This window comes from Dendrobates tinctorius, unplaced genomic scaffold (assembly GCF_039654945.1).
Source record: "Dendrobates tinctorius isolate UK_male_01 unplaced genomic scaffold, ASM3965494v1 ptg000070l, whole genome shotgun sequence".
NCBI classification, from domain to species: Eukaryota; Metazoa; Chordata; class Amphibia; order Anura; family Dendrobatidae; genus Dendrobates; species Dendrobates tinctorius.
In genome coordinates, this window is record NW_027361738.1 from 12,988,725 (window position 1) to 13,014,772 (window position 26,048).

General features: G+C 41.8%; 1 protein-coding gene across 6 annotated transcripts in view; it reads left to right on the forward strand.

Annotated features, from left to right (window-relative positions):
- OSBPL3 (oxysterol binding protein like 3) overlaps positions 1-26,048 on the forward strand; it is a 181,150-nt gene that overhangs the window by 78,629 nt on the left and 76,473 nt on the right. For all 6 annotated transcript variants that reach the window (XM_073581390.1, XM_073581389.1, XM_073581391.1 and 3 more), the window contains one exon: positions 8,602-8,828. In XM_073581390.1, coding sequence (XP_073437491.1) covers positions 8,736-8,828 — 93 coding nt within the window. In that variant the 5' untranslated portion in view covers positions 8,602-8,735. The remainder of the gene's footprint in view (positions 1-8,601; positions 8,829-26,048) is intronic.

Sequence of the window (26,048 nt, forward strand, 5' to 3'; positions counted from 1 at the left end):
ACCATTCCTATCGAAGATTAAAACGTGATACATGGCAGCATTCATTGGCATCAACCACCCAGCAAGGAGTAGACCATGTACCTCCCATTTCAGGGAACTTTCAGAATTAAGCTAGGTGCAAATTTGTTCTTCTTCAGACATAAGTATATGACGTATGCGTGAAAACATATTTAAACACGTGACATACGTCAACCTACGATTAAAGAACGTGATCAACTAAGATTTCTTTTTACTTAAAAAAAAAAAAAAAAAGAAAGTAAAAAGAAAAAAAAAAAAGTGGGAGAACTTGCAAAATTGGTAGTGGATCACACACTTCTTTTCCCCACTGTACATCTGAATAAATTTTTGTACAATTGAGGCGTAAGCCTCCAGCGGAATAGACTACAAATATGAACCTAGCCTAAACTGTCATGGATGTATACATGAGTATTAATACATAGTATGACTTGTATCCTGCATTTTCAGGAGTCTTCTCATTTGTGGCCTCTATTTCTAATTTTCAGTTCTCTCTGAGCTGGTGGGTGAAAGCTAGCTGCTGTGATGTCTCGCATACATAACACACAGAGGCATGAGGAACCCTGCTCCTTTGTTTCTTTGTCATGCATTTTCAGAAGCAGCTGCCCTATGGGGGACATTATATAACAGATGTAGACAGGGCTGTGGAGTCGGAGTCGTGGAGTCAGAGTCGGAGTTAGCTTTGGTCGGAGTCGGTAAAAATGTACCGACTCCGACTCCAGCTTTAAAAAAAATGTATTAATATTTCATAATTGAACTTTCATATGAATTTTATAAATGTTACTCAAATATATATGTTCTATCAAACTATGAACAACAGTGATAAGCAGTTCTGCTGGAGATAGAGACATTTCTAAAGGGGGTTTTACACTAAGCAATATCGCTAGCAATATCGCTAAAACGTCACTGGTTTTGTGACGTTATAGCGATATTGCTAGCGATATCGCTATGTGTGATACTTACCAGCGACCGGCTCCCCCGCTGCTCATCGCTGATCGCGCGAGAATGTCCGGCTCCATTTCTCGTCGGGCGCTTCCTGCTGAGACTTCCTGCTGTGACGTCCAGCGACGCGTGGAGGCGGGCGGGAGGACGCAGGATCGCTGTGTGTGAAAGGTGAGTATCGTGCGCTGCGTCGCTGCTGCATCGCTGTGAGATCTTTCTGTATGAAAGCTCACTAGCGATCATTTAGCGATGCACCAGCGATCCTGACCGGGTCGGATCGCTGGTTGGATCGCTGGTGCATCGCTAAATGTAAAAGGGCCTTTACTTGTTGTGTGTCACTGTTCTCCACTGCCCTTATCTAATCTTATACTTGGTTAACCTCATGCTGCCCCAACCCCCCTACTTACAATGTATGAAACTGAAAGTGAAAATGTGTTGCAAATTCTTAGTAGTAAAGCTCCTCCTCTAGACTAGATCATACTAGGTGTGCGTCTTCCAAGCATCTCACAGCTGCCTGCTACTCAGAAGAGGAAGACTGTAAGAAGTATTATCCTTTCAACAAACTTTGCATCAGTTAACTGTGAGTACATGAGGAATAATAACAGTATTACTGACCACTATATCAGTTGTACGACCTGCCAATAATTTTGTACAATTGTTTTTAGGAAAAACAATTGTCATTTGGATTGTGAATGCAGAATTAAAAACCTGAGAATGTCAAAGAAGCATCACATTAAATCAGCTGTATTTGAACATTTCACCATCACTCAAGATAGAAAACATTATGTCTGTCAGTGTATGACAAATGATCCAGACGAAAACAAATGCTGTGAAGCCAAGATGAGTGCATGTTCAGGCAAAGATAAAAATGCTCCTACCAGAGCTTCTAATCTAAAGAGATATTTACAGCGCTTTCATCCAGAAGTACTGAAAGCAGTGGATGAGAGAGACTGCATCCAAACCAATGAACTAGTGCCCAGCTCTTCCAACCAAACAAAGGAGCAGAGAACTTTGCAGCCATCAGTTGCAAGATATTTTGTCAGTGACAAAGTTACTGTGACAATGACAGTAGATACATTTAAAAAACAGATCATAGAGCTTGTTGTAAAGGATAGTGTGCCTATTTCATTATTTTCACGACCAGCTTTTATATGTCTGAATGGGGAAATGGCCCGCAAGCTTGGTGTTTCTCTGGAGAGAGAGAGTATTAGAAAATTAGTAATCGAAGAAGCTTTTAAACAAAAGGAAGAACTTAAAAAACTCTCAAGGGACGCTTTCTGTTTCTTAAAATGGATGCCTGCACACGTCACAGAGTGAACTATTTTGCCATCAATGTCCGATTTGTTTGTGACAAAAATGAAATAGTTACCAAGACATTGGCAGTAAAAGACCCCAAAGCTCATCACACCAGTGAGTTTCTCCAGGTCTTGGTGGAAAAGGTTCTGCAAGACTATGAACTTAAAAAAGAGCAAGTTCTTTCTGTCGTAACTGACAATGCTTCAAATATGATATGTACTATTAAGCTAATGAATGAGAGTAATGATGGTGACAAGCAGCTAGAAGAACATTCTGGGTCCACAGACACAGAAATGTTTGAAATAGAGGAACACAGTATTGTAACTGAGGAGCAAACTGAAGTTGCTTCAGATGAACAGCAACATGATAGTTTAGATGATCTTGTTGAAACTGTGTCAATATGTTCTTTCATTCATCACATGCACTGTGTTGTGCATACGCTACAGCTGGCTATAAGAGACAGTCTGCAAGAAGGACATGCTGCTGCACTGATTGGCAAGGTGAGAAAATTGGCTACTGTTGCCATAACCCCTAAAGTTGACTCAATTTTGAAGAGACGTGCTGGAAAAGGGGCAATTATTGATCAAGTCACACGATGGGGCAGTACTTACTTAATGATTCAGCGCTTGGTTGAACTGAAAACCTTTCTTGTAGACATGGCTAACCCTCAACTGACGCTAAATGAAAGTCAGTGGAATCGGGTGACTGAGCTGGAACAATTGCTAGAGCACCCATTTACAGTGACTAAAAAATTACAAGCAGAGGACTTAACTCCAGGTATTTTCTTAAAGGAGTGGAAGAACCTGATGTTTCGCCTGTCCCAAAGAGGAGGGTTAATTGCAAGTGGCATTGCTACATCAATGAAACGGAGAGAGGAGCTACTATTACAAAATAACATTCTTTTGGCAGCTGTTTATGTAGACCCAATGCATCGGATTCTTCTAGATGATCAACAGCTAAGTAAAGGAAAAGAAGCTCTGTTTGAAATAGCAGTAAGGATGAAAGGGTTGCAGAACAGTCAGGAGGAACAAGAAGAATTTGGTCGTCCTGCCACATCTTCACCCTCATCATCAACTGATGAAGAATTTAATTTCGAAAAATATTTGGATCACAAGGACCGTGCAAAGCGTTCCCGCATAGAAGAAGAGTCATCCCCATCAAGGAACACAGCCAGTACATTTCAGCAGAATGTTTCATGTGCACTAAAAGAAATTGAGAAATTTGACCGTTCATCAAAAATAACAGTGCAACAAGCGATTCCTCTGTATCCTGACATTGTCAGAGATGTTGCCCGAGTGGTTACTGCTTTGCCACCAACACAAGTTAGTGTAGAGAGGTTGTTCTCTGCTCTCAAAATAATTAGATCAGATTTGAGGGCATCCATGAAGGAGGATCTGACAGAGGCAATACTTTTTCTGAGGACAAATTTATAGATTTCTTCTTATTAACTGCATAAAAGTGTTTATTGCATATTTACTTACAGTTTAGAAAAGTTTATAAAAATTATTTGCTATATTCTAATTGTATTCTAATGTAGTTTTTGCTCTAAGTGGTCTGATTACTTATATGATGGTGAGAAACTGAATAAGCACGATGTTTAATATTTTACAACAGTAAATTTGTTGTTATGAATTGGCCATTTATGAAGGAGCCGGAGTCGGAGCCGGAGTCTAATAAAATCCAGGAGTCGGAGTCGCAACTGTGGCTTACCGACTCCACAGCCCTGGATGTAGATGTGATTTTAAGAGGGAAGTCGGGTAGAGTAGTTTCTGGAAAGTAGCACCACATTCTCTTTTTATTGTGTTTCTCATAGTATAGAAAAGCTCCTCTTGTGTGAGCTTGTTATCAGCATTTATTGTTATGTTTTATAATCTCTACAATCCCGTTTTTGTTCTATAGAAATCCATGTTTTTCTTATATGCAAGTAAGGTGTTAAGATCTATGCGATGGGCACAGATTTGTATAATAATCTGCCTCCACAGCTTATTTTAAATGAAAGGGGGCGTTACCAGTGTGAGACATGTAATGACCGACTGTGCTCTCATAATCACACACAACTTTGCAGTGAGATCAGTACAGCAGAGCTAACACAGTACAGCAGAGTTCAACATCGTCTTATTACAAACACATTTGCAATTATCCTCTCATAGTGCTTGAGTTCTGCTGTACTTCTTTTCTACCCACCCCACGCCCTCCACACTGGCTGCCTGTGAGATGGAAGCTGACACACTGTGAGAGGACAACTACAAATGTGTTTGTAATGAGACAAACGTCACTTCTGCAGTACTGTGCTTTTACTTCATTGCAGAGCTGTGTGTGATTATGAGAGTAAAGTGTCAGTCATTACATGTCTCACACTGTTAACTCCCCCTTTCATTTAAAGTAAGCTGTGGAGGCTGACACTCATGCAGATTTATGTCCGGCCCATAGATCTTAACAGCTTATTTGCATATCAGGAAACCGTGGATTTCTCTGGAATAAGACATCAGGGAATCACTTTATTGAACTTTCTATGACTTGCATGCCCATGTAGACTGCTTAGAAGGGTATCTCCTACCGACAAATGCCCTTTAAAACCATATTGATCCCTTTTTTTCCAATCTGGTTTTATATTCTTATTGTACGCGTACATTTGTTTCTTTTATTTTTTTGTAATTGATTATGGGGCAACGCAGTCCTCTTGCCCGCACAATTTGTTAGTAGCATTTAGAGTTTTGTTTTCCATCAGCAATATGGACATTTGGGGATAATAGTCTGAAGATGTTCATGGACTTCTATGAAAGAGTTTTATAGGAATGCTCTGATAGCTGTGCAGAGGTCACTGTGCAGGGAGGCGGAGGAGGTGAGCTTTCATTTCATCTATTATAAATGGTCGATCCTGTGCTATCTGTCATTTCAGTCTTACCTGTGATAAGACAGTTATGCAGACGAGGAGCCGTCTACCTAATGTTAAAGTGCATGTAAACTGTATAGTTGTGGAGAACGAGTGTTTCTGGGACTGCTCTTTTTACGATTACTGGTATTCGTGTAGTGTAAACAGGCTGATAATCATCCCCTGAATAAGCAAAGCACTTGATCGTCAGGTGACATAATCTTTTGCCTGGCTTAAAAGATCTCCTGAGTAAACTGAAGCTGTGCTACCGAGAGCAATGTCCGCCCTATGTCCAGAGAAGGCGTTATTGCTGATTATTCTGTGCTCATCTGTATATCTTAGTCGGCTATTATCAACCATCGATTGGCAAACCTGTTACTGTTTGGTGGACATTTAGGCTTAGTAGTCAGAGTGAAAATTACAAGATTTTTTTTTAGTGTAGATAGTGGTATGAAACAAAAATGACTTGAAATGTTAAAAAAAAAAAATAAAAAAAAAAAAATAGTATGTTTAATATTAAAATTTGAGAAATGAATGGCCTTTGTTGTTACACTTTCCTTTACAGCCATAATCCACAATACCTTCACTTGTGCTTGCTTTAGATTTGGCCATATTGTGGTCTTTGAGATTTCCTATTCCCCTTCCCCATGTTCAGTGTCCTCATAAGACCCGCTCCTCGCTGTACGCTGCGTGTAGTGTGTGTCTGGCTGCCTCGGCGCTCGCTGTACACCCGTCCAGGTACTATTCTATTTTTATGTCCTTGCTTTACGAACCTTGTTTAATCTCCATGGCAATGGGTTCCCACACTGAAATCCCAAGGCTAGGGGTCTTTTTCTTCGGCTTCTGCCTTTTGGCTCTCCATTTAAATTTCTATTAATATTTCCCCAGGCTCCTGCTATTTATAGCTGTGCTACTTACATTTTTTTTTTCCTCAGGCAACCTTAGGCATGCAGATCTTGAAATACCCTGTGTATTGTCACTGGCTTTATTATATGCTCAGCTAATTTATAGGGATGTTGAAGCAAAGCCGCTCTTTATTCTCTATTTAATCTTGTAATCTACCATCTTTACTGTGTATATGGCTTTGGTGACGCTACCCAAATATGTACGGTCACTGCCTAAATGACGATCCCCTAATAGTGTTACCAGATGAGCAGTAGTGTTACATTCTACATCAGGGGAGGGGAACCAAGAAGGAACCAAATTAACCATAAACCACAAGAAAGAGTAAAAACAAGCACAATTTATTTATACATAATAACAAATCCTATATAAATGTTGCAAAGAGTCAGACAAATAGCAAGGAGGAACATCCAAAGCAAACAGTGGGGCCAACCATAAATATAGAGAGAAAGACACCAAGTGTGGGTAAGTATCACAAAATTAGTATTACCTAGATGGTAGGTACAGAAAATGTGCATGTGCTTAAACATAAGGTGCCAAGGACAAGTAATAAGTCTTTGCGTCCTGTGTATATTTACTAGTTAGCACTGCGTAGTCTCTAATAGTTCATAGAAGATATAGGCTGCCACTTACCCATGTCAGAATAAGATGGAGTGCCCTGCTATATCCCCGATGCGCGTTTCGCCATGGCTTTCTCAAGGGGTGGGTAATCTTTTTTTATTTTTCTTCTCCCTCTAAGGGCCATTTTGATATTTTTACCATTCTTCTGGGGCCGTACAAATCACGCGCTTATTCCGCCCACAAAGTAGGTCCTGACGCTGACACTGGTGTCAGGACATAATCTTTGATTGCACGCACCCCATCACTCAGTAGTGAACACTGCGTGTGCGTCGTCACAGAGCAAGAAAAAATGAATGGTCCAGCGGCCATCAAAATACAGCTGCCGGCCCAAGGACCGCGGTCCCGAGAAATCTGCCCAGTCATCGAGGGCCATAAACGGCCCGCGGGCCTGAGGTTCCACACCCCTGTTCTACATGATGACCTGTATTGTTGTGCAAACAGACAGCACAAAAAAAGTCTCCAAAGCCTAGCATTCAGTTGTCTGACTTTTGGTGGGGGGACTTGTTCTCCTTGAGGACACCAGCGGAATATGGAGTCTTAAGGGGCATTTACAGAGCAAGATAATTGTAAATGAGTGTTAAAAACTCTAGTGTCACGATTATCTGACCGTGTAAACAGGCTGTCGAGCACCAATGAAGAAGCAAAACGCTCATTCATCATCAAATTATATTTTATGCAGCCAAAAAGATAATCTTTCTCGGTGGTGCATCATCGAACAGAACTTGCGCTGCCGAGAACAGTGGTTGCCTATGCACACTTGGCGCTCTATTACAGATGGCTCAGTGCGCTTCATTTACTTTGGTCTACAGTTATATTTAGGCATTCACACAAATACTGATTGGTAAACCGCTACTGATCGGCGGTCATATTGTGCCGCTGCTTGGTCAGTGTAAGCGGACCTTTATGGGTAATGTTTCTTGGGAAAAACATATGAATTAGTTATTTCTTGAAAAGAGAAACCATTATAGTAATAAAAAGAGAAGCCATTATAGTACTATGGCTATCTTGTAAGTCATAGTTTTGATCCTTTGATCCAAGCATTGAGAAATGAGTGTTGTAATTGATTGATGGCACTAATCTGCTCTAGTAGATCCCAGAATCGAGGTCCCTCTGACTCCCATCCGTTCTAATGTTGCTCCAGCCCCATCCAGTTATAGAATTAATGGAGAGGTGGCCATGCTTCTGTGGCTTTCTCTGTTAGTCATAGTGACATAGCCAAGCATTTGTGCCCACTTCATTCATTACTGAATCCGGAACCCACACCTATCACCGTTTTGGAGATTAGACGTTTCTGATGTCCACAGGATATACCAAAAATATCTAGGCTAGGAAAACCCCCATAAGCTTTGTGTTGGGTTATTACTTAGGCACAGTGTTGTACCTACAGATAAGCACAGTTTAATATTGATATACTATATGACAAAATACTACATGAGCTAGGGGTGGGAGTAGACAGTACTGAACATCGTCCATTTTATGTGGGTAATCCATCTTGGTTCACTTCCGCTCATGAGGCCTGTGGTGGGTGACTTCAACAGAGATGTCTGAGGACGTGACGTCACCGGCCCTGCTCACGTCCCGATACAGAAGAGAGCGGAGTCAGATTACTGTAACCGAATGTAACGATCAATTTAGTTTGTGTTATATGCTTTTATTTATTTTGTGAGTTTTGTACGCCTTTTTTTGTTTTTTGCTGATTTTTCTAAGAACAAGTCAACTATTATAAGGGAATTTTGCCTGCTGGTCGGATTCGGTAATTAATATCATACCATGTTAAGAAAGATGGATCCAACAATAGAGCTTTTGTATAGAAACATGCACGTTGTACGGATGCCCATGTTATATTAGTATTGCTCTGCAGTATTTTATGTTCTGTACTGAAACAATAGGTAAGAAACAAACAAAAGTTGCACAAGTTTCTGACTTGTCGTTTGTTCCTTTTATCTCCATAGGAGCTGAAGGAATGTGTGCACACCAAACAGAACATGAATAAGCCGTTGTGCCGATCTGGCGCTCTCCAGCCTAAATATCAGAAAATTATCGGGAGCCTCTGTTACATTTCCTGAGTCAAGAACAGAATAGTAATATGGGGGAAGAAAGAAACCTCGGAATGTCACAGAAGATGTTGTCTCCATCCCGAAGTACTAGCAGTGGCTCCTCAAAGCTGGGGAGCCGCCAGGTCAGTTTGCCAATTTCAGGGATTGCAGTAAGAATGTAATTTGTCTGGTTACACAATGAAACGAAATCCAGCCAGGTTGCCTGCCGCTCACCGTCCCCAGGTTAGCCAGTGGGTGTACACAAGTATTTCTGTAGCACCATTATTACTGCTTGAAAGAAACTATTACATTTAGATGTGGATTAAAGATAAAAATCTCCCCTTTCAAAAAAAAATCTACAGTTATCCAAATGTTATAGGTTCTCTTGTTGTATCCAAGTGCGTAACTGCCGGAATAGCTGTGACCTAGCAGATAAGGTGAGGCCCTAAACTCCATTGCACGTAAGACAACATTAGTGCAGACTGTGGCTGATGAAAGGAGAATTAAAATTTTAATGCAAATTACTGTGAAATCAATAAAACATACGGTAATTCCTGACATTATATTGCTCATTATTCCTGAAATGTGACTCTGAGTGCATTTCCTGTGCTGTGACGTCTGTTTTTGCATTATCCTTGTACTTTGACATCACTGTGTAAGATTCATAAATTGTAGCTTTGAGTGTATTATCCCTGTACTTTTACATCACTTAGTGTATTATTCCAAGGCTGAGTCCTCACTGTGTGCATTATCCCAGTGCTGCATTATGAATTTATACATTGTCCCGATCCTGGCAGTCCCGCCGAGACTGGGGCGTCGCCGCGGGCACTCTGCAGAGGCTGGGACATTGCCATGGGCACTCTGCCGAGGCTGGGACATTGCCATGGGCACTCTGCCGAGGCTGGGATATCGCCATGGGCACTCTGCCGAGGCTGGGACGTCGCCATGGGCACTCTGCCGAGGCTGGGGCGTCACCGCGGGCACTCTGCCGAGGCTGGGGCGTCGCCGCGGGCACCCTAACGAGGCTGGGACGTCGCCATGGGCACACTGCCGAGGCTGGGACGTCGCCATGGGCACACTGCCGAGGCTGGGACGTCGCCATGGGCACACTGCCGAGGCTGGGACGTCGCCATGGGCACACTGCCGAGGCTGGGACGTCGCCATGGGCACACTGCCGAGGCTGGGACGTCGCCATGGGCACACTGCCGAGGCTGGGACGTCGCCATGGGCACACTGCCGAGGCTGGGACGTCGCCATGGGCACTCTGCCGAGGCTGGGGCGTCACCGCGGGCACTCTGCCGAGGCTGGGGCGTCGCCGCGGGCACCCTAACGAGGCTGGGACGTCGCCATGGGCACTCTGCCGAGGCTGGGACGTCGCCATGGGCACACTGCCGAGGCTGGGACGTCGCCATGGGCACACTGCCGAGGCTGGGACGTCGCCATGGGCACACTGCCGAGGCTGGGACGTCGCCATGGGCACACTGCCGAGGCTGGGACGTCGCCATGGGCACACTGCCGAGGCTGGGACGTCGCCATGGGCACTCTGCCGAGGCTGGGACATTGCCATGGGCACTCTGCCGAGGCTGGGGCGTCGCCGAGGCTGGGGCGTCGCCGTGGGCACCCTACCGGGACTGGGGCATGTCTGCAGGCACCCTACCGAGGCTGGGGCATGTCTGCGGGCACCCTGCCGGGGCTGGGGCATGTCTGCGGGCACCCTGCCGGGGCTGGGGCATGTCTGCGGGCACCCTGCCGAGGCTGGGGCATGTCTGCGGGCACCCTGCCGGGGCTGGGGCATGGCTGTGTGCGCGCTTTAGCATGCATGCAAAGTTAGAAAAGACATTTGTTACTAATCGTAGAGCAAAAAAAAATCTTTTTGTGCTCTGAGCCTACTTTAGACTGTAGTAATATGCTATTCTGGCTTCATTATGTAGTTTCCTACTTTGCTAAAAATTAAACTCAGTTAGTGGGGTGAACACTGTATTACAAGGTGCATTAGCCATTCAGGATTCTGTGGAAGCTGGTGAGCTACAGTGATTGGAAAATTCAGCCTTCTCAGAAGTGTTTATTATAGTCAAAAGTAATCTGTCAGCAGGTGTTTGGTACCCCATCTGAGAGAAGCATGAAGTAGGAGCCGACCCCCTGAATCTTGCAATGTGTCACTATTTTAACTGCACATTGTCATTTTTTTTTAATAAAGTCATTGTTTCTCTGCTGCACATTTAGCAGTTCTCTGAATGCTGAGCTCTGTGTAACCCCGCCCACATCACTGATTGGCAGATTTCTGTGTACAATATACATTTGCTGAAAGCCAATCTGTGGTTAGGGCGGCATTATACACAGCTCATGAATATGTAGTCCTCTAGTAATAATCCCTTGCTGATAAGTGATTTTATCAAAACAGCCCCAAGCAGCCCAATAAGTGATATATCACTGAAATCAGGGTCTCTCACGCTACATAATGCTGCTCTCAAATGGGGTAGCAAAAACTTGGTGACAGATTTCTTTAAAAAAAAAAAAAGGAAGAGTACGTCTAACATTTATTTACTGGAAATTATTGAGAAACCATACACTCTACTAGATTGCAGTTATTACGGTAATTTACTCTCTATGAAGAGAGAAAGACGTTGCTTTCATCATTTGTTGCAGAAGCAATCCAATTAAAAGGCAACAAATCTTCAAATGAATTTGTACGCTCAGTACAGGCTGTGGTAAGATATGCATAGTTTTTTCATACTGTAAAAATGGGGATTTTTAGCTATAGACGTCTGAACGTGTAAGCTGTAGTGGAACATATAGAATTAGGGCTTTAAAATAAAATCTGTTGCACATTTCATAGTTTATTTGATGACAATATTTCCCTAAAAGTGGAGCAAAAAATAAAAAAAAAGCTTTTTCACCTTTATATGCTAAATGCTATGTTTTTGTGATTCCAGATTCCGGAAATCTCTTAGGCTTTGATGCCAAGAACTAAATATAACCTTTTAGATCATTACATTTCATATGTGAGATTTTTTTTTTTCCTATTTTTGCTTTTTTGAGACTTTCTGCCTCAAAAGAGTAACTAAACTTTATGTAATTATTGATCTGCATTTGCAAATTTCTGAACCTTTGTGTTGTTATACATTGTCTTATTTTGCTTCCTTCTCGCTCGTACATCCTGCTGAAAGTTTGATTTTAACAGCTGAGTTCATGATTTGTTTCTTTTAGAAGTGCCTTTGAACTGCAGTAGCAAGAATCTGTATTTGAGCGCTGCGTAAAAGCGTTCTTCCTGTGTGAGCCTCTATTCTTCCCTCGCCCATCCTCAGACAGACAGTGAAAGTGTTAAGTTGTGTTTGAGTCTATTCTCTCTACATCAGCAGTTAAAAGCCACATCTAAAAGATCATGAACTAGGAAGTGAAAACAGCACTTTTGGCATTATGCTTGAGAGCAAAAGAATCAATATAAGATAATGGAATTTAATGCAAAGATTCATAACTTAAAGGGACTCCCCATGAACAAAAGTTAGTTTTTAGTAATAGATCTTGGAATAATAATAATTTACACAATTCAATGTGATTAAATGAAATCTTGTGCTGAGATAATCTTAGAAATGTGCCCCTGCTGTGTACTGTGCAATGGCCGTGTCTGATCATACCACAGCTCCTGGGCAGGGGAGTAAGGAAAAAGAGACAACAGTACTGCTTGTTTTGTCATATCCAACATATCCAACCCATACTCCATTTTTATATAACTGGACAACCCCTTTAACTGTTAAAGTGAACCTATCAGCTGTTTTGGCCGATATAAGATGCAGCCACTGCCTTTCAGGGCTTATCTACTGCATTCTATAATGCTGGAGATAAGCCCCCAATCTGACCTGCAAGATAAGAAAAATAAGGTTTTTTTTATTCTCACGAGGGGGGCGGTCCGGTGCACGGGAGGAATTTGCCCTCCCCTCAACAAGGCAGAGAAGTACGCCTGCGCAAGAGTGCGATGCTGGGGAGGCATGAATCAAGCAGGAGTGCGGCGGCACAAGAAGATGGGAGGTGACTGACCCGGACCTGCAACACCCATCGCACCGAACCGGCCCTCCCGGGTGAGTATAATAAATCTAATTTTTTTGATCTTGCAGGTTGGATGGGGGGCTTATCTACAGCATTTTAGAATGCTGTAGATAAGCCCTGAAAGGCGGTGGCTGCATCTTATAGCGGCCAAAACAGCTGACAGGTTCCCTTTATCTCAAGGAATTGTCCTCTAAGGTGAGGTGCTGTCAGCACGCAGTTAAATACTCAAGCAGCTTCACAATCAGGTCGTCCCCTGTCTAATAGCTGCAAAACATGCAGCTGCAGGGACTCAAGCATATTATTCGAGCACGCCCAAGATACTCGAATAACATCAGAGCATGGTCGGATAACATGTTATCTGAGCATGTTCGCTCATCACTAGTGGTGAGTTCTCCTTCAATGGAAGTCTTCAAACAGAGGCTGGACAGACATCTGTCTGAGATGGTTTAGTGAATTCTTCCATGAGCAGGGGGATGGACACTATGACCCTGGAGGTCCCTTCCAACTCTTAACATTTTATGATTCTATGATAGTCATTAAGATTACATGCCATCAGTCAAAATCCGCCGGTTTTGGCGGATCCGTTTTTTTCCCCATTGAGTTGCATTACCAGAGGATCTTGATGGATGGCCATCCGTTGGATCCGTTTTTTTGCGGATCCGCCAAATTTTTTGGGTCCGCCGACATGCCTCGACGGACCCTGCAACTTTTTTTGTCCTTTCTGGCGGACGAAAAAAATTCTCTCTCTCTCTCTCTCTCTCTCTCTCTTCTAACTTTTGAGTTTCGTCAAATAGATTGAAACATTAAATAAATAGAAAGTGACCAAGAGACTGTTTATGTGCAACAGAGCCGCCATCAGCAAGTTTCCAAAAAAAAACAAAAACCCGAGCCTAACTTATAAAAATTGCCTAAACAAAAAAGAAGAAAAAAACTTAAAGGCAAGAGGGTCTCATTTGGATTCCACTATTATGAGATGGATAATGGAGATACTACTTGACGTTCATCAATAGGTCTTGAGAGGAAAAATATTGATCTTGGATTCCAGAATTTTCTCAGAAATAATAATCTAAAGACATTATGGGAAATTGCAGCACAGCAAATTTCAGGGAAAATGATCCTGTACCATTTGGACCTACTGGGAAGGAAACGATTTGCTGACTTTTGTTAGATGGGATGAAACTAATGAAATTGTTCTGATTGCCATCAGCTATACATTAGTGATCCGCTTTCATTGCTTGTGTAAATGAGAGCTGCTCTATCATTGGTTGTCATGGACAATAATCCAAATTTTTTAGTAAGTTTGTTTTAACAGTCGAAGCCCCAAAATGTGTGAGTTTAGGGTATGTGCACACAACGTTGTTTTGAGGCAGATCCATTCTGAACCCCTGAAAAAGCATCCAGAAAATAACTCAAAATAATGGACATCTGCATTTCTATGTAAAAGCAACTTGCTGTTCAGATGGTCAGTCTCTTTGCTGTCTTTTAACTGCTTCAGGTTTCCAAAGACGCTAAACAGATAAAATAAGTGACCTGACCAGTCTGCGGGCATTTTTGCTTTCAAAACACTTTATACTTTACAATACAAGTCTATGAGTAGGCTGATGCCCGGGGGTATTTTTGGCAATTTGCTAGTGTATTTTGCTTGCAGAAAAAAGTAGAAAGCCAGTAAAATAAAAAAACATACCACTTGAAAATCACTAAAAATACTGCCAGTGGTCAACAATTTAAATGCCAAAAAATGTTAGAAAAGATGCTTAAGGGGAAAAAGACGACCGTGTTTCCTGAAGCATCTTCCTCTTGAAAACAGCGGCAGATTCGCCCATCTGGAAAGACATCCTGTGTACATTCTGTAATGCTGAGTAGATTTATGAGGTTCATTGGCTTTTTTATGTATTTTTTTTAACACCTGACAGAAAATGAGCTCTGTCATATGACATGACAAATTTGGTAGATCGGTGTGTCTCATGTAGTAAACCAAAGTAACATCACAGTCTGAACGTCTTCTTAACTTAAAGGGTTAGCCAGGACTAAGATATTGATGACCTGCTCTAAGGACACAGTCAGATGGCTCTATAAATCGGGCCAAGATCAGATTGCCGTGACTGGACTAGCCCACTGCTTTCCTGATCTGACCGTGACAGCTTCATGTATTTCTATGTAGCTGTCACACTCTTTCGGCTCAGCCTGTGCACTGCGTTCCAATCTTGGTCACATCTAGACAGCCTTCTGACTTCTCCTTTAGCATCATCAATTTCCAGTTAGTTGTTACCATGTCTTGCCGGCACCGAGAGTGCCCACTGTACGGCACCATAACACCTCAGCTGTGTATACTGTGTTGTGGCCGTTCTTGGCTTCTGCAGTTCTGCCCCCATTTACGTCACTGCCAATATTTCCATATCGCTAGTCTGATACTCTGTGGCCTATGCCCCTTTGTGCTTCTCTCTTATTCCAGCAGTATGCCCTTTGGTTGTCACTGAAGTTCCAGACAACAAGTTGTACATTACTTCCTGAGGCTCGCCGAGGCCAGGAAACCCTCTCTAGGATCAATAGGTTGCTCATTTATTCCCGGCTGCCCACACCAAACTCTGCTGCCAAATGCTTCCTTGTTTTTCTTCAAAGTTCTCCTGGGAATTGTGTTATTATTCAAAAGAATCGATGCCTTTAATTTAAATGGATCTCAGACAGTAATAAAGTGGCCGATGCAGGAGAAGTTCACTGTGTTAGGCAGGTAACAAGGCAGAACAACGATGCATGGCTCTACAGAAACACATCAAATCTGTCTCCGAGAAAGTCTCCCTCTCACCCACTGCAACCAGAGATCACATTTCATATTTTTTCTGATATTAACACGCTCTGATTATTATATGCAACAGGTCCATATTTTTGTGATGCATCATGGGAATCTCCATTTTAATAGCATATTTTTAGTTGTAAAATTATATTTGGAGTAATGTCACAGTACATCTTTTGGAATTTTATGCCACCAAAACCTTCCTTTCATGGAGTACCGTAGTTAAAATGACAATATTGTGGACGCCTGCAGATGTCACTTGAAGGAACAATGGAGCTGACTATATACAATATGAGCTGTATAGATGTGTTGTAATAAGCGCCCTCTAGTGGTGACTGCAGGCAGGCAAAATTCTGACATCTGACTCATATGTAGGAAAGCATTAATTCCTAAATGACAAGACTCCGTTAAAAAAAGTTCATTTATGTTCCTATTAAATGGAAGTTGCGGTACATGTAATCTAAAGTATAGCTCATTGACTAAACTTTGTCAAGATTTTTTGTTTTTGTCTTTTTAATTCGGCGTTGATCAGTGGAGGTCCAGATCTGTACACTATCACCGATCGTTCAAAAGACGTTGTAGAAGTTTCCTGGGCTGCACATTTTTGTGTCTTTTGAGCCATCAGTGGTGATCCCCAGACTTGGACCCCCAATATCTCCCAAAAGTTAAGTTATAATCACTCTGTAAGGCTACTTTCACATTCGTGTTTTTTAGCACTGCGCTTCGTACGCAATAGAAACGCTTGCAAAAAATGCATCATGCATTTTGCATGCGTTTGCGTTTTTTAGGCGTGTTAACCAGTTTCTAGCCATGTTAACTCTTAAATCGCATGCGATTTTAAACGCAGGCGTGTGCATGTCAATGCGCACGCCTGCGTTCCCATAGACTGTAATGGACGGACCCAAAAATGCAACAGGTTGCGTCGGGCGCGCCTAGGCGCACACTACAAAGAACGCATGCGCTCGAAAACGCATACGTGCGCGTGCAAACGCTAGACCATGCACCCACCATGTTAAACATAGGGACGCATGGACGCGCACGATGCGCTGCGCTAAAAATCGCTAATGTGAAACCAGCCTAATAGAGATTGGGTAAAGACACTTTACAAAACTAATAACTTTGCCCTGGCCGTTTCCAATCTTGGCCATAATGGAATCAAAAAGTTCAAAATACTTTTCAGGATTTGCCCAATAATTTGTGAAACTTTTACAGCCACGTGTTTTCAAATCTCTTAAAATGTAAATTTTGCTGTGAAGTCTTCTTACTTGTGGCATACACCACTGTACACACTGTCCACTCACATTCCAACAAGTTTAAAGGGATTTTCCGTTACTAGGATATTGATGACTTCTCCTTCGAATAGGTCACCAGTATCAGTTCGGTGGTGATCCAACACCCCCACCAATCAGCTGTTCCCATTTCCAGTTTAAGCACTGCTGCTCCATTACACTGTTCAGTGGCTGCTCTCGTTAAAGTCTTGCTGCTTGAATCACAGGCTTCATGGCTGTGCGATTGTAGGGAGGTATGGGAGAAACCTATCCATCAACTGGAGTGATACGGGGAAATACCGGCTGGAGACCACATTTGAATCATCGGGTCTCTCCCTCTAGTCTCAGCTGGTTGTTCAAAGTATGTTAACTCCAACATTTCAGAGTAAAAAAATACCTGGCTATAATTCTTAGCCAAGCTCTCATACATGCTACCCATGGTTTGGGCACCATGAAACTCATGGCAGGTTTCGTTTTAAGGTGTTGTCCAGAAAAACCTTTCCAGGAGCAGGGAACATTGCAAAATAAATATTTTCATAAACTTGCCTGTTTATTTCCCACCCATTCCAATGCTACTGCCCTGGTGGTCCAGGCTAGTCTTTCAATGTCCTGCAGTGATTATGTACCGGGTGTTAAAATATGATCACTACAATCAATCACTCATGTTTTGTGCCCTATATGTAAGGATCACCTCTGAGGTCAGGGACTGACTGTAGCGATCCTGGGGTCATGCACGGCATATGCTCACTGCAGGATGATCACCACTGTTTATTAGTCAACCACTCAAACCACAGAAAATGTTAATACGATATAAATGTTCTATAATGAGTTTTATGTTCTATAATATCACGTAAAAAATATATGCAACAGGAGCCTTTTTTATTTTTTTTTCCTTTTGCTTGACCTTTGTAAAATGATTTTTCATATCTTCAGAATTACTTTCTAGTTGAGCTTCAAATATTTCTAAAATTCTTTTTTTCTTTTTTTTTTTTTTTTTTATTATTATGTTAAATCAGTCATCTTTACAGATTTCTGGAGTTGACCTCCACTCCACACATTCATATATTGTTCTTCGATCTTATTGTTCTTTTTTTCCTTTGTGTGAGTAATGAACCGTCTATTTCAGGCATCCTGGATGCATTGAGATGTAATCTACTTTTTCCAGCCTATCTGATTTTTAGGATTTCTAGGGTTTTTTTTGTTACGGTCTGTCAAACTTTTATTTCATCTTTGACATTTACTGTAGTCTTTGCATTGGTTATTATATTCATTCTGTTCTGCTCAAAATTTCTTGCAGGTTTTAAGGGTTGTATATTACCATTCGAAAACTTCTCTTCTAGTCTTCTAAATGTCTCTTATAAGATCAGCTATTTCATACTTTCAGCCAGCAACATGACTCTGAGAATAACTAGTTGCAGAATGATCGTCCTCTCTTCTGCTTAGTATCAAAAAAGAGATCTGGACTTGTCCAATTAGTAATTGTCCAGTCTCTGGGTTCGTGCCCGCAATCAGAAATAGCATTTTGGATGCAGCTCACCTGCGCTGCGTTCTACAATGCAAGCACAGTAGATGGGATCTTTGAAAATCCTATGCCCACTGTGCTTCTATTTGCCGCTGCTTAAAATCACCTGCGGTGCGGGTTTACAAGTCGCCGCATGTCAATTTCTTTTTCGGAGATACTAGTCTCTGCAACACAATAGAATTTATTGGAGACGGTAAATCCACATTGTTCAGTGAACACATGCGGATTTAACTGCATGATTGAACTGCGTCTTGTAGACACCTCTCCATTACTAACTTGTGGGCTTGATGTCACCGGACAATACAAAAGTGATATCAACCCCAGAAATGTAAACCCTCACTTGCCACAGGGAAAGTGGAAAGAGCCTGGCAAAGAGCCAGAATTGTCTTATTTAATGCTCCTTTTCTGGGCAGCTGCGGGCTGCTATTTTTAGGTTCAGGGGGGCCAATATCCATGGCCCCTTGCCAGCCTAAGAAGAATATCAGCCCTCAGCTGTGTGCTTTAGCTCGGCTGGTAGTTAAAAATGGGGGGGATCCTCACCTTTTTTAAATTATTTATGTAAATTATTTAAAAAATGGGGTGGGGACCCCCTCTATTCTTGATAACCAGCCTTGCTAACGCTGACAGCTGAGAGTTACAGCTTTTGGTCACCCTTGGAGATTTGTGTGCTTAAAAAATTTTGACCTTCAGAAAGATTTAGCAGACTCTAGAATTGTACTACATTGATCTACCGTTCAGAGTCACCTGTACAAATATGGCCTTCATGGAAGAGTCATCAGAAGAAAACCTCTCCTACATCCTCACCATAAAATTCAGCTTCAGAAGTATTCAAAAGAACAACTAAACAAGCTAGATGTATTTTCGAAATAAGCCCTGTGGATCAATGAGGTTTAAATAGAACTCTTTGGCCACAATGATCAAAGTTATGCGTGGAGAACAAAGGACACAGAATTTCAGGAAAAGGACATTTCGCCATCTGTTAAGTATGGGTATGGATCAATGATTCTTTGGGGTTGTGTTGCAGCCAATGGAACAGGGCACACTTCGTCGGTAGAGGGAAGAATGTATTCAGTGGAGTGACACTAGGTACTAACCATGCTAGGGTTCCCAAATTCTTGCCTCTATCCATTTTCTTTTTTGTAAGTCTTAAAATGCAATAAACGACTAGAGGTGCTCACCACTTGTTAGATACCCCTGATTCATTAACCCCTTACCTACAATGGACGTAATATTCCGTCCATGTGACCCTGGACCTAATTCGCATGGACGGAATATTACGTCATAGCGATCAGCAGCGCCCACGTGATGAGCGCCGCTGATCGCGGCCGGGTGTCAGCTGATTATCACAGCTGACTCCCGGCACAATGTGTCAGGGGTGGTCACAGACCGCCCCCAACACGTTAACCCCTTGCACACCACGATCAAACACGATCACGTTGTACCGGAGGTTAAAGGGAAGCATCGGCAGGGAGGGGGCTCCCTCCGTGCTTCCCTGAGCCCCCCACAGCAGCGCAATGTCCAGCCTACCGGTGGATACCGCGTTCAGTCCTGCACACTTGCAACCTACTTCTATAAGACCCATATTAGCCTTAGGCTGCCGGTCTCACCTGCACACCTGCAAGCTACTATTATATGCCCCATACGGGCCTTTTGCTACTGGTCTCAGTACAGACATTTTCTACAGGTATATTTTTACACCGGTCTCAGTACAGACATCTTCCACAGGCAAATTGCTTCAGCAATCCAGCGGGAACCTCTCCTCATTTCCATATGGAATATATTGCATCTAATTGAATTACCAGCACAGCACACCTTAAGGGTAGCTGGAAGCCTGCTATATGCCTACACCATACAGTGGCATTTAAAAGTTTGGGCACCCCTGGTCAAAATTACTGTTATTGTGACCAGTTAAGCAAGTTGAAGATGGAATGATCTCTAAAAGGGCTAAAGTTAAAGATGACACATTTTCTCTGTATTTTAGGCCAAAAAAATTATATATTGTCATTTTTTACATTTTAAAAATTACAATAAGGAAAATAGGCCAATGCAAAAGTTTGGGCACCCTGCATAGTTAGTACCTAGTAGCACTCCCTTTTTAAAAATATCACCGCTTGTAAACGCTTTTAGTAGCCAACCAAGAGTCTTTCAATTCTTGTTTGAAGGAATTTCATCCATTCTTCCTTGGAAAATTCTTCCATTTCTGTGAGATTCCTGGGTCGTCTTGCATGCACTGCTATGTTTGAGGGCTAGCCACAGATTTTCAATGATGATCGAATCGGGGGACTGTGAGGGCCATTGAAAAACCTCTAGCTATCGCATTTTGAGGTAGTCTATTGTGGATTTTGATGTGTGTGATCATTATCCATTTGTAGAAGCCATCCTGTTTACAAATTCAGCTTTTTTACACATGGTGTTATGTTTGCATCAAGAATTTGTTAAAATTTCATTGACTCCATTCTTCCCTCTACCTGTGAAATGTTCCCTGTGCCATTGTCTGCAACACAACTCCAAAGCATGATTGATCCATCCCCATGCTTAATGGTTGGAGAGATGTTCTTTTCCTGAAATTCTATTCAATTTTTTCTCTGCACATACCTTTGATCATTGCGACCAAAGAGTTTTATTTTAACTTCAACGATTCACAGGACTTGTTTCTAAAATGCATTGGGCTTGTTTAGATGTTCTTTTGCATACCTCTGATGCTAAATTTTATGGTGAGGGTGCAGGAGAAGTTTTCTTCTGATGACTCTTCCATGAAGGCCATATTTGATAAGGTGTCTCTGAACAGTAGAACAATTACCACAACTCCAGAATCTGTTAAATCTTTCTGAAGGTCTTTTGCAGTCAAGTGGGGGTTCTGATATGCCTTTCTAGCAATCCTACAAGCAGCTCTCTCTGAAATTTTGCTTGGCCTTCCAGACCTTATCTTGACCTCCACTGTTCCTGTAAACTGCTATTTCTGAATTACATATTGAACTGAGGAATGGACAACTTGAAAACGCTTTGCTATCTTCTTATAGCCTTTTCCTGCTTTGTGGGCCTCCACCATTTTCATTTTCAGAGTGCTAGGCAGCTGCTTAAAAGAACCCATGGTGGCTGTTTTTTCGCACAAGGTTAGAGGAGGCTATGTGTTTCTAACCCTGTGGAATCTGCATCAGCTGGCTTTTCCTAACATTGAGGGTGAATAAGCCATAACCCTTACAGGCTAATTAAGGTCTGAAACCTTGGTCAAAGTTATCTGAGCACACAAATCTCCAAAGGTGCCCAAACTTTAGCATCGGACCCTTTTTCTTTTTGTAATTTTTTAAAATGTGAAAAAATGACAATATGTATTACTTTTTAGCCTAAAATACAAAACAAATGTGTCATCTTTAACTTTAGGCCTTTTAGAGATCGTTTTATCTTCAACTTGCTTAACTGTTCACAATAACAGTAATTTTGACCAGGGGTGCCTAAACTTTTGCATGCCACTGTATTTGGAAGCAGGAACTTACAAAAAAATGATTTTGCTCGTGGACATACGTTTGTTCATACTATATAGACAGCAGTCGGACTGACGAAGGCCAAGTGTAGGCTGAAACGTCTTTTTGTAGGACTGCACATAAATAAAAACTTCACTTAAAAAGGACAATTCAGTTGAGTGCCAAGTTACTTTATTATTATGCTTCCTTAAAACCGACCCCTGATTTAGATTTTGCCTTTTAAAAAATCTGATCTATTTTCTCATTGCTATCTTTATTTATTGAAGAGTTTTTCTCCCTTTTTTTTTGGAGATTTATGGTGCAAATGTTACCAGTTCTTGTGAGTTGTAGTGTAAGAAACATTTTGACGTGCGCAGAAAACTGGTTCACAGTAAAAATAAAATGGTTGGCTATCTTTTATTAATAATAACTTTGAAGAGAAGCGCTTCGTAAATATGACAGGCAGTTGTAATAAATCATTGCATCTCGTTTCTCAGGCTTTTATCAGTGTGATGTGTTTTTGATAAATGTGCAGTAATCAGAGATGAGTCGACAAGTCATCAATCTTAATGTAGCATAAGCTTTCATCGCCAAGGAAAAAAAAAATACACCCCAATTTTCTATTTATAAGGAAATCCCTTACTATATACAGCCATGGCCAAAAGTTTTGAGAATGACACAAATATTATATTTTCACATGATCTGCTGGCCTCTGGTTTTTATGTGTGTTTGTCAGATGTTTTTATCACATACAGAAATATAATTGCAATCATATTATGAGTAGCAAAAGGTTATATTGACAGTTAGAATGAGTTAATGCAGCAAGTCAATATTTGCAGTGTTGACCCTTCTTCTTCAGGACCTCAGCAATTCTCCCTGGCATGCTCTCAATCAACTTCTGGATCAAATCCTGACTGATAGCAGTCCATTCTGGCAAAATCAATGCTTTTATTTTGTCTGAATTTGAAGGTTTTTGTTTGTCCACCCGTCTCTTGATGATTGACCACAAGTTCTCAATGGGATTAAGATCTGGGGAGTTTCCAGGCCATGGTCCCAAAATCTCTATGTTTTGTTCCCTGAGCCATTTGGCTATCACCTTTGCTTTATGGCAAGGTGCTCCATCATGTTGAAAAAGGCATTGTTGATCGCCAAACTGCTCTTGGACGGTTTGGAGAAGTTGCTCTTGGAGGACATTCTGGTACCATTCTTTATTCATGGCTGTGTTTTAAGGCAAGACTGAGAGAGAGCCCATTCCCTTGGCTGAGAAGCAACCCCACACATGAATGGTTTCAGGATGCTTGACAGTTGGCATGAGACAAGACTGGTGGTAGCGCTCACCTGGTCTTCTCCGAATAAGCCGTTTTCCAGATGTCCCAAACAATCGAAAAGGGGATTCATCAGAGAAAATGACTTTACCCCAGTCCTTAGCAGTCCACTCCCTGTACCTCTTGCAGAATATCAGTCTGTCCATGATGTTTTTCCTGGAGAGAAGTGGCTTCTTTGCTGCCCTCCTTGAGACCAGGCCTTGCTCCAAGAGTCTCCACCTCACAGTGCGTGCAGATGCACTCACACCTGCCTGCTGCCATTCCTGAGCAAGCTCTGCACTTCTGGTAGCCCGATCCCGCAGCTGAAACACTTTTAAGAGACGGTCCTGGCGCTTGCTGGTCTTTCTTGGGCGCCCTGGAGCCTTTTTGGCAACAAGGGAACCTCTCTCCTTGAAGTTCTTGATGATGCGATAGATTGTTGACTGAGGTGCAATCTTTCTAGCTGCGATACTCTTCCCTGTTAGGCCATTTTTGTGCAGTGCAATGATGACTGCATGTGTTTCTTTAGAGATAACCATGGTTAACAGAAGAGAAACAATGATGCCAAGCACCAGCCTCCTTTTAAAGTGTCCAGTGGTGTCATTCTTACTTAATCATGACAGATTGATCTCCAGCCCTGTCCTCATCAACACCCACACCTGTGTTAATAGAGCAATCACTGAAACGATGTTAGCTGGTCCTTTTAAGGCAGGGCTGCAATGATGTTGAAATGTGTTTTGGGGGATAAAGTTAATTTTCTAGGAAAATATTGACTTTGCAAGTAATTGCTGTTAAGCTGATCACTCTTTATAACATTCTGGAGTATATGCAAATTGCCATTAGAAAAAATGAAGCAGTAGACTTTGTAAAAATTAATATTTGTGTCATTCTCTAAACTTTTGGCCATGACTGTATATGCAATGTACCAGTGGGCGAGTGGCTGTATATAGATCGACTGTATTGAGGGAGCAAAATGAAGCCGGATTCCTTGACACCGTACGTGCCCTTTAAAGGGATAAGTGGATATGACCGTCTTTCTATTGCCTACCATTTGTATAATTGCACATTGCAACATTTCCCAATATTTGCTAATATTGTGCTGCATATAGAGAAGTGCTCTATTAAAGTCCTTAAAGCCAATGTGCATAGAACCAATAGAGGTCTTATTTCGTCTTATTTCGTCTTATTTTGCTTTAATTATTGTATTGTTAGCGTTGTTACTTATGACTTGTGTTTTGAAACTGTTAAACTGTAAAGCGCTGCGGAATATGTTGGCGCTATATAAATAAAGATTATTATTATATTATTATTAGAGGTCAGGCTTTCTTCCCACACAAAATTGCAAACCCATAAGGAACAATGCAGAATAATAAATAGATATAAAAAGACTAATATTTAAAGAATTTACGGTACTTCGCAAAATCATATATGCACTATAATAAAGACTACCGTTCAAAAGTTTGGGGTCACCCAGACAATTTTGTGTTTTCCATGAAAACTCATACTTTTAGTAATCAAATGAGTTGCCAAATGAATTTAAAATCTAGTCCAGACAAGGTTCGATAAAAAGATTTTTATTTGAAATAATAATTTTCTCCTTCAAACTTTGCTTTTGTCAAAGAATGCGCCCTTTGCAGCAATTCCAGCTTTGCAGACCTTTGGCATTCTAGCAGTTAATTTGCTTAGGTAATCTGGAGAAACTTCACCCCATGCTTCCAGAAGCCCCTCCCACAAGTTGGTTTGGCTTGATGGTCACTTTTTGCGTACCATACGGTCAAGCTGCTCCCACAACATCTCAATGGGGTTGAGATCTGGTGACTGCGGTGGCCACTCCATTACAGATAGAATACCAGCTGCCTGCTTCTTCCCTAAATAGATCTTGCATAACTTGGAGGTGTGCTTTGGGTCATTGTCCTGTTGTAGGATGAAATTGGCTCCAATCAAGCGCTGTCCACAGGGTATGGCACGGCGTTGTAAAATAGTGATAGCTTTCCTTATTCAAAATCCTTTTTACCTTGTACAAATCTCCCACTTTACCAGCATCAAAGCAACCCCAGACCATCACATTACCTCCACCATGCTTGACAGATGGCATCAGGCACTCTTCCAGCATCTTTTCAGCTGTTCTGCGTCTCACAAATGTTCTTCTATGTGATCCAAACACCTCAAACTTGGATTCATCTGTCCATAACACTTTTTTCCAATCTTCCGCTATCCAATGTCTGTGTTCTTTTGCCCATATTAATCTCTTCCTTTTATTAGCCAGTCTCAGATATGGCTTTTTCTTTGCCACGCTGCCCTGAAGGCCAGCATCCCGGAGTCGCATCTTCACTGTAGACGTTGACACTTGCGTTTTGTGTGTACTATTTAATGAAGCTGCCAGTTGAGGACCTGTGAGGCGTCGATTTCTCAAACTACAGACTCTAATGTACTTGTCTTGTTGCTCAGTTGTGCAGCGGTGCCTCCCACTTCTCTTTCGACTCTGGTTAGAGCCTGTTTGTGCTCACCGTTGTTGGAAATCTTCAGTTTTTTGGCAATTTCTCACATGGAATAGCCTTCATTTCTAAGAACAAGAATAGACTGTCGCGTTTCACATGAAAGTTCTTTTTTTTCTGGCCATTTTGAGAGTTTAATGGAATCAACAAATGTAATGCTCCAGATTCTCAACTAGCTCAAAGGAAGGTCAGGTTTATAGCTTCTCTAATCCGCCAAACTGTTTTCAGCTGTGCTAACATACTTGCACAAGGGTTTTCAAGGGTATTCTAACCATCTATTAGCCTTCTTACACAGTTAGCAAACACAAAGTACCATAAGAACACTGGAGTGATGGTTGTTGGAAATGGGCCTCTATACACCTATGAACATATTGCATTACAAACCAGACGTTTGCAGCTAGAATAGTCATTTACCACATTAACAATGTATACAGTGTATTTCTGAATCATTTAATGTTGGCTTCATTGGAAAAAACTG